This window comes from Eurypyga helias, unplaced genomic scaffold (genome assembly GCF_000690775.1).
Source record: "Eurypyga helias isolate BGI_N326 unplaced genomic scaffold, ASM69077v1 scaffold1826, whole genome shotgun sequence".
NCBI lineage: Eukaryota > Metazoa > Chordata > Aves > Eurypygiformes > Eurypygidae > Eurypyga > Eurypyga helias.
The window spans coordinates 1,805-11,699 of NW_010255803.1; the positions used below are offsets into that span (position 1 = coordinate 1,805).

At 48.9% G+C, this 9,895-nt stretch overlaps 1 protein-coding gene across 1 annotated transcript in view; it reads right to left on the bottom strand.

The window, feature by feature from the left end:
- Nucleotides 1-9,895, bottom strand: part of LOC104510977 (E3 ubiquitin-protein ligase AMFR-like) — a 28,902-nt gene that overhangs the window by 1,580 nt on the left and 17,427 nt on the right. The window contains 4 exon segments of the mRNA XM_010153406.1: nucleotides 441-625; nucleotides 5,325-5,408; nucleotides 6,441-6,575; nucleotides 8,661-8,764. Of these exon segments, the coding sequence (XP_010151708.1) occupies nucleotides 441-625; nucleotides 5,325-5,408; nucleotides 6,441-6,575; nucleotides 8,661-8,764 (508 nt within the window).

A 9,895-nucleotide genomic window follows, 5' to 3' on the forward strand; every position in this document is an offset into this window, starting at 1 on the left:
CCTCCAGTGTGCTCCAGTGAGTCAGCCCTCAACCCCCGCCGCTCTGTGCTACGACAGCCGCTGCGTGTTTGGAAACCGCAGCACAGGCCGCGTGGGCTCACACCCACGCCGGGAGACAGGCTAAGGATTACTCGAGGACTCGACCTTCGCTTACTACAGGCTCAGACTCAAGGGGGAGAAATCATCCTCTGATTTCCAAGAGCTCTGGATCGATCACTCGGGAAGATGTGTGCACCCTGGGACACACGACGCGATTTCAGTGTTGGGTTTAAACGCGATGGTTGGCCTGAAGGGCATCCTGAGCCTGCTGTGGCAGATGTGTTCATCCCTACTACTACTTTCTACACCAACTCGGGCTCTCAGAAGCCATAATCCACTGGAAACCCATTCTGGAGGACTATAACCGAGCGACCAGCCTGGAGCTTTAGCAAGGAACGTACTTTCGGGCTTGCTGCAACAAGTCCTCCTTCCGCTGAACCAACATACGCTGCCTTTCATCAGCTGACTTGGAAAAGCGACTTCCCCTGGCCTCAAAATCTTCGGCTCCACTAGGCTCGGCTTCCATTTCGTTGAATTCCACCATTTCTTCCAGTCTTGAGTTGAGTTCAAGTGGCACTCTCTCAGTCTAAGAGAAAAGGAAAAAAATGTCGTTAAGTCTCAGCAAAATTTGCTAACAAGGCTTCTTTGCACCGAATCAACGAGCTACAAAGAACTGTCACCTTCTGAGGCACCAGAAGAAACTAGACTCTCACCTGCTGTACCCCACTCCCTTGGGCTCCTTTGAAAACCTCAGCCAAAAGACAGAACAAAGCTATTTCAACACGTGTTCAAAGAGCCTGTCCTCTAGAACGCTGTATCTTTCACGCCACGTTTGAAAGTAATCTCAAAGGCAAACATTAATTACTCATAATTAATGCTCTGTGAAAACGGGGCATTTGAAAGAGATTCTGCAGCCGACTTGACAAGCAGCGCAACAGTGAAGAGTTGGAAAGGCAGAAATCCACATACTAAGGGAAGAACAGCAAATGTGATTGCGAAGAGGACAGATGTGTGCTTGAGAAGGGCCCGGGTCCAGCGGAGGCCACGAAGATGCTCCGAGGGCTGGAGCTCCTCTGCCACGGGGACAGGCTGGGAGAGTTGGGGGGGTTCAGCCTGGAGAAGAGAAGGCTCCGGGGAGACCTTATAGCACCTTCCAGTGCCTGAAGGGGCTACAAGGAAGCTGGGGGGGGCTTTTTACACGGGCCTGTAGTGACAGGACAAGGGGTAACGGGTTTAAGTTGAAAGTGGGGAGGTTTAGATTAGATATCAGGAAGAAGATCTTCCCGGAGTGGGTGGTGAGGCACTGGGACAGGTTGCCCAGAGAAGCTGTGGATGCCCCATCCCTGGGAGTGTCCAAGGCCAGGCTGGATGAGGCTTGGAGCAACCTGCTCTAGTGGAAGGTGTCCCTGCCCATGGCAGGGGGGTTGGAACTGGATGGTCTTTAAGGTCCCTTCCAACCCAAACCGTTCTGTGGTTCTATGACTCTGATTCCATGAATTTACGAGGCTGCGGTTCACCGGGTTCCACAGCACCCGAACTGCCGGAGCAAGGCTGGCGACCGGCCCAAGCACGGCGTGTCAATAGTAGCTGGCAGCCCCGCGCCAGAACCTCCTCAGCCTTGACAGCTGGCCGAGAGCACTACTGAGAAAACCGAGCCGGTGAATGACGTTGCTGACGAATGACGTCATTCCTGATCCCATCCTGTCATACACCATCAGATCCACTCTGTGATGGAAGAGCAAGATGTTACTAAGCGTGGTAGCGTCAAGAAACAAATCACCTCAACGAAGGGCTTAAGGATTCAGCTATCATTTGGTATCCCAGAGGATTACTCGAACAAGCAGGATGCATCAGAGAGGTATTAGCCAAATCTAGTCCTGGTTTGGGGCCTTCAGTATACCCGGGGGGCAGGAGCCTTGGCAGCGGGACCGCGCTCAAGTCCCAAGAGCGTGGGCTCAGCAGCGTGACAGCGTGCGACGCGCAGCTTCCAGAGGCTGATGTGCCAAACGAGTTGAGTCATCCCAAAGCCCTAGAGACGCAGTGGTAACGCCATCTCCCTGACGCAGCACCTTCGGAGAGCCAACACCGAGAGACATGGCGCTTCCCATCGACCAGGTGATCCAGGCAGGGTCGCCAGGGCCCGGCCAGAGCAGCCCGAAGCCCGCAGCCTCCAGCACAAGCACCTCTCCAGCCTGCGTCGGCAGAACGCGTGAATTCCAGCGCACTGGGAAGGGCTCCCCACAGGCAGGCGGGATAACGCGATGGCGTACGGTCGGGCTGCCTCGAAGCAACATCCCACAGGAGGAAGCGAGAGCTCCAGAGAACGATCTCACTGATTTCCTGACGACCCCAGCAGAGCCAGAGGAACAGGAATGGAGCAACCTGACCGCGGCTTCCTATTGCCACGCCGGGGGACACAGGAAAGGGAAGCTCTGCTGGGAAAAGCAGCGAGGACGCACTCCTCATGGCAGATGCTCAGACAGGACGCCTTTTTCTCCCCTGGGCCATTCATAGCAGGTGTAAGCTAACTCACCTAAGCGGTTTTGGCTTTGGAATGTTACAAAGATGCAAAAATCCATACCCAGAGCCTGTTCTACGGGAACACAAACGTGGTTACTGAGGAGGTTTTAGAGACAAAAATATCAAAAGCAATTGCACTAAAGGCTATGCCTCAGCATGGCAGCAGATCTCAGATGCAGAAACCCGGCCACAACAGAAAACACTCCTCCTTCAGGCTCCAAGAGAAAGGGTGTCTCACAGAAGCCACAGGATGCCTCAGGAGTGTCTCTAAACAAGAGTCACCAAGAGCTTAAGGGATGACAATAAACTGAATTCCCAAGGCAGCAGAAGGGGAAGAGCTGCACCAGGCAAGCTTCAGCTTTGTAAGGACAGCCTACCAGTTAGGTCTGAGCAGTCCGGCCCAATCTCCAGCCAGGGTTACAGCAACAGGTGAACAAACACACACACACACAAAAATTTAAAGGATAACCTTCAAATCCAGTTTAGCATGTGAAAATACAAGCGTGCAGAAAGTAGCTACAGCTGCTGTGGGATCTGTTCTTACAGGGAGTAACAGCAAGGTCAGAAAATTATCTCTATTTTAATGTCTTTGAATGGTAGATAGAACTAAGTCATATACAACATAAGGCACAGAGGAAAACCTATGCTACTCACGAAGAAGGGTGCTTTTATTTGAGCATGTTAGCTCCCCTAAGAAATGTTATTCCCAACACGCAGCGCTCCAGCGGGTCTGCTGCTTGCCGCTGGAGATCCATACAGATTCTCAGTGGGTAAAAAGAAAGGGAAGAGATAGAAAGCTTGTAAAACTGACTCTAAGGCTGCAGCACAAAGCAACCAGAGCTGCCACAGTCTTTCTCGGGGGCTGTGTCATCAGGTGTGAAGTTAATCCATCCACTATTTGGAAATTCAAGTCTTCCCCGGAGGAGATGATGATGGTTTATGTCCCTTCCCACTTGCATTCAAAAAGCTTATTAAAGAATCAAGCGCAATCTGCTGAAGTAGCTTGTTTGCTGCTAGACCTTCCCACACAGACAAGAGTTGGACTGACTACAGCAACATATTCTTCTGGCAAGAGGAAAAAGAACATCTACAATGTGCCAGGTACTCAGTTAAAAGCTGAGAGCAAGATCAAAGGAGTTTTCGAGGAGGAAGGACGTCCCTAGGCTCGAGGAGGTCAGCAAGTGTGACTCCTAGGCAGATCCCTGTGGCTGTAACGAGGGCGATGAGCTTGCCTGAGGCCAGCCTAAGCTAACACGAAAGGCACAAATCATTCACGAGGCAGGAGGAGGACAGCAGTAACCGGAGCTTCCACGACGCTGCCCAGGAGCAAGTTTCCTTCAGCGCGTGGCAGTCTCCCGCTTCAGCCTTTGCCCGTGAACCCCACCTGGCACAGTAAACATCCATCCAGGAAAGCCTGCGCAGAGACCACCCGTTCATGCCCTCACGCAGCCACCGGCAGCGGGAAATTCACAACGGCACACGTGTCGGCAGGCTATCGCCCTGCTGCTCTACAAAACAAAACCACGCTCTCCATCCAAAGCGCTGTTCACTTCAGCTAAAACCCATCACGTGAGCCGAGCGCTCAGCTGCACGTCAGAGCGGCAGGGCAACACTGTTAGGGAGCACGGGCTCAGTGACATGGTGTAGGAACACCACTCCCAGGTTTTTCAAGCTCTGTAGAAGGAAGGACAGGGTCACGGGTAGCAGCGGGCAGGGAGGAAGGAAGATGAACAGCAACACAAGCAGTCCAAGTGGGATCTGAAGCCAGCACCGAGCTACAGAAAACAGCTAGATACCATCTGTAAACAGAGACGCTTTACACACTGAACAGGGGAAGTGCCACCAAGACCTTCTAGTTAACCCTGAACAGTTGCTAGACCCAGACCAAGGTTTTCATTCCTGCAGTTCTGCACCTCCTACCCCCGGCTCTTACCAAGCACCGGTACCAATCCTCACCACCTCTTCTTCAGCCTCAACTGCCGTATGAAACCAAATGAGAGTTCCTTGTCTTGCCACCTGCTAACGAGGGGACTGCCACAGTCCAATTTCTGGTGTTAACAGGTCAGCTATTTCAGTTATCAAAGGCTGCAGAGGCAGAAAGTCGCACACCACCAACTCCCTCTCAGCCAGTGGAAAGGGAGGTTTGTAACACAGAAACCCTCACTATTTTCCTACTACAGAAGTGGAATGAAACCTTATTCTACTCGCAGGCTGATTTTTTTCCTTCCTGGCATATTTTAGGTAGTACATGCTGCTTAATAAAGCCCTCAGTGAAGAACAGCAAAACCCAGTACTGTGCTTTATATGTGAAGGGTCTGTTATCTCTTGGCCCTGTCTGCATCCCCCTCCATCCACACCAAAGCTCCCCGTGTCTCCAAGTGCTCCCTCCATAATACAAAAGAATTCTTGCAGCCAGAAGAGAAATACTGCTCATTTTAAGGGAGGTGTCTGGAGATGTAGAGAACGGGAAGAGGAAGGGGAAGAGCAGAGCATGCTGCCCTTCAGACTCCACAGATAGGCATGGGCCTGGCCAGGCATGAACAGAGACATCGTCTCTGTTCTTTGTGTCACCTGAGAGCACTTTCTCCAAGGAGGAAAAAGAAAAGCACGCAGGTAACTGTTTTCGGAGCTCCATGCTGACGTGCTACTTCAGTTGCCGGACAGCGTTAGTTCTGGTGTGAAATGGGAGGAGGGGTTGCCCTGGTACAGACCCAAACGCACCGATCCGCCCACGCAGCTTCTAGTGGTGCTTTATGCCAAATTACCTGGGTGACAGTTTCCATATCCTCCTGATCAGCGCCGTGCCGTTCCACAGAACTGTTCAGTGCAGGTCTAATGCCATCTGCACGCTGCAATGCAAACATCACGGGTTTAACACAGGGTGTGAAACGGCCAAACGAAACCCAGCCCTTTGACCGCACTCAAACCCTGTCCTCTGCGCCGTCACGCGCTGCGTCCCGCTTAGAAACAGGGAAGTTGGCAATAAGCTGAGTGCGCCGTGTTGAAAGAGAATTCTCTCTGCTGCCCCACACGCAGACTCCAGGTAACAGTGCCCTCTGACGTGCACAGAACCCGGATTTGATATTCTTATTAACAGAAACATGGTCCCCAGACTGCTTTACTGAAATCTGCTATTGCTAATTAAGAACAAGGCATCATTCTGCCGACCGCTTTCTTTGCAGAAAACCTTCCTAAGTGGTACAATTCAATTATCTGTCAGCAGAGAAATCAACTGGAAATGTTCTAAAGGCTCTGCACAACAGCAACCGAGAAGAGCTGCTTTGACTGAGCAAATATTTGTCTCTAGCCTAGCTAGGACATTTTCAATATATTTTTAGCACATGACTGAATATGCTGCATTTACAGACATCTAAACAAAGAAAAAACAAATCCTGAGGTTTTTTCACTAGATTTGGCACCACAGAACATGTTTGAGACTGTACAGGCAAGCGTTTCATGCGTCCCCGATGACATTAACCAGGGACAAGCTACAGGCCACGGGCGACAGACTCACCAAGACAGTGTGCTGCACTGCGAACGGGCGATGCTAAAGCACGCCTGCGACCCACCCTAACACACTCCAAGTCTTTCTTCCAAGGGCCACAGCAAGGAACAGAGGCATATGCCTCAGGGGCCACCGAGAGACGTTCCAATCGAGTCAGATGCTGCAACGCAACATCCACTAGACTGCCCAAACTGGTTTGGTGCTTCTGACTGCAACATCTTCCTACGGGTAGGATCTGAAGAATCATCTTGCATTAAGCTAAGCTGGATTCACCTCTGCTTCCACTTACCTCACACCCCTCACTCAGTATCAACAGGCTCGGTTCTGTGGTAAGAAAGCAAGCAAGCCGTTCTCGGCGCACGGTCGCACGACTTACCTGTGTGGGGAAAGGCACCTGGATGCGCCCTTCCAGGATGTTGTCGGTGGTGATCTCTACGGAGCGAGTCAGCTGCAGATCCTGTAGAACTAAATGATATGGAACCTGAGGGAACATCTCCTGAATCTGATGGGCCTGGAGAAAACAAGGTTTATACAGTCAGTATCAGCAGTAAATAGAAGTTAGCTGGCGAGCATCTCAACAGGAAGAGCTAAAAAGCAGATGAACAGCTCAGAGATGCCGTTTTAGGATATGATGTCCCACACACAGAAAGAAAAGCAAGAGAAAGAAATCCCTTGCCAGCACTGAATTCCACGGCAATATTTTGACCCCACTGAAGCCAGCAGCAAAACTGCAACTCCTATGGAGACACCACATGGTCCTGAAAATTTAGATTCCTGAACAGTGCTTGTAGAAGCACAAAGGCTTCAAAAGCTTCACAACCCTCTTTTATGACAGCCTTTTTAATAAAGATCTATATAAAATTCACATGAGTGACTGAAGGTTAGATCAACACTGGGAAAAAAATATAATTTTCTTTGTCCCAGATGGGTTCCAAAACAGTGCTGGTAAGGACAAATGGAGTAAGTTTTAATAACTTACTCTCTCCAGCCACCCTGCCACTTGAATAGGGCCTGAAAGCTCAAGTAAATTAAACTGAGTTGTCAGGGACCTGTTATTATGGAATTCCAAGTTACTTAAATAATACCCAGATTAAACAGATAAAAGTAAGAGGGCAGACAAATAATATGCTTCGAGAATCCAACTTCGTTAAATAGTCAAATCCTACTTTAACTAATACTGAAAGTTATGGGGTGGGGGGCAATGCGAACAAGAAGAAGAAAAGAAGGGCAGAAGGAATTTTGAGAGCAAAGCAAAACTACACACCTGCTGACAGCGAGTTCAAACACAAACAACTACAGCAAACCTAACTCTCCATTGTACTAACCTGGGACCAAAACATCTGATCCAGCATTTCAGCCTCTGGGCTTTCCCTCACAGTACTTCCCCAGGTTTTTATTCACTAACACAAAGGAGAATTTCACCTATTTTCTCTTAAAAATATGTAGCACTTTAATAATTTGCTAACACGGGCCTTTCCATTAAAGTGGGCGTTGCTGCTGTACTTTTAATACACAGTGCTAAGAAACAATTACTCAACAAAAGCCTATTTGTGTCACTGAGTCCAGTGAAATAAAAACTAAACTGACCTTAGAGAGAGAATTCCTGCATATTTAACTAGCAAACCATCTGCCAACACCTTCCTGTGCCCTGCCCACCCTACCTCAAACCCCCTAAAAACTGCGGCTTATCTTGCTGATGCTTAAACAGTAGTGAAGGCCATGGGAGAGATCTCACATCCAGACAACTTCATCACTTCCATGAGATACCTCACTGAGCAGTCACTAACATGCTACAGCACGCTTTAAGAGCTCAAAGAAAACAGCACTCTGCAAACTAAGTGAACCAAGTGTGTTTCAGGAGGCCATACCCTTCTCTTTTTGTATTATGTTAGTGTTTATGTATGAAGTCAACATGCAGTAGCTTTAAGAACTCAGAGGAAACAGCACTCTGCAAACTAAATGAACCAAGTGTGTTTCAGAAGGCCATACCCTTCTCTTTTTGTACTACGTTAGTGTTTATGTATGAAGTCAACAAACCTGGGATTTCAGGCTCAACACTCCTATCATCATCACGAATCGGCAAGAGCTGACTGAGCCCCACCCCACCCCAACAGAACGCTCTAGCAGAAACAGCTACCTCGGAGCTTAATGCTATTAAAAGTAAACACTACAAATATGAGAAGCTACAGAATAGGTTTGATCGGTTACCACTTGACCAACAGCTGAACCCTCTGGTCACAGACTCACCCCCCTTTGCTACTGCAAGTTGTGAGTGAAGATAAGTACTGAAAAAGGCTGAAGAAGTTGCACTAAGCAAGCTGAGAAAAACCCTGCCTATCTACACAGGAAATACACATAATTTTCCTCCCTCCCTCACCTACCTCCAGCCCTGTTCTTTTATGTTTGCACATTTGAACCAACACACAGCCATAATTTCACTGAAATAAAGTGTCTCTCGGTCAAAAAAATAGCTTTCCTGTAGCACTTAAACACCACTTTGACATCCTTCCCCCTTATGTTCTCCATCTGTATGTACCTCTTTCCCCTTCACACATAGATAGGAAGGCTGAGGTGCAAATTATTAAAGCAGTCTTACCATAGCATTGAGCTGGGAGTTGCTGGCTTGCGTGATACCAAGGATGTTTGTAGTATGCATCACTTCCACTGAAAAACTGGGCAGCCAGCTGGCAATTCGAGAGCCTAGGAATAAGAAATCACCAAGAAAGTCAAGCAAGAATATGAGGTCTCAGCAGACAAAGTAGTTCTGCATGTATTTAACATGTCTTCCTATTTCCACGAGGTGCATATGGGGAGTTCTGTAGTGCAATCCATCCCTAAGGTCTCCCAAAACGTGGAGGTGGCTGGAATAAATCAGTAACTGCCAATATTCTCTTCAAACACATTGTCACTGTGGCTTAATGATCGAAGGCCCAGAAGATGAGCAAGAAAACAACACATCCTTGTCTTCTCATTTTAATGTTCCCATTAAAGGGGAAATTAACATAATCCACAGCCAAAATCAGTTCTGGAATACATGAGTAACTCCAGCAATTTTACTCCAAATGGGCCAGCTGCTAAACAGGCTGAATCTGGCCCCAAAATGGGTCAGCTGCACGTGGCAGCCATCGCTGAGAATATTCCTACGAAGGGACACAGAGTAACCCAACAAAGCGACTGCTGCAACTGTGTGCTCAGGCTCAGAGCAGGGCACATGGCTGGCTTCTGCATTTCCATTTAAACAAACAGAGGGTTTGCTCTATGCCACTCCTCCTCCTGCCTCCACAGTCATTTTGTGGGTCTCCAAGTCACAGGGAGCACTGGGGAGGACAGCTATCAAAAACCAGTGACAGCCCACGTACGCATGTCCTTCAGGGACCTGACACACCCCAAAGGTGGGAGCCAAGGGTTGCTCAAGAGGCTATCAGCCAGTCTCAGTGTAGAAATGCCTGACCCTTCCCTGGCCGTTATTCTCCTCCCGCTATCTCCAAAGACTGCAAAACCAACAGATGAAGAACAGGTCACTGTGGAAGTTTGCAGCATCTCAGCTACAGGATGGGAGCTCCACAAGGACAGAGCCCAAAGCTGAGAGTCAGCACTAGTGAAACCTGCTGAGAAACAAGAAGACTGCCATCAAAAACCTGGGAAAATGTGGAAGACAAGCACACACAGACACTAGAACTCCAAAAAACTCTGGAAGATAAGGAACAGAGATTGTCTCCTTCAGAACAAGTTTGTCTGCACACACAGAACTCAGCACGGGCTTCGTGAGTACTTCTTACACACCACTGAAAAAAAACATGTGTAGAACTGTTCCAGACACACGATTCCTGC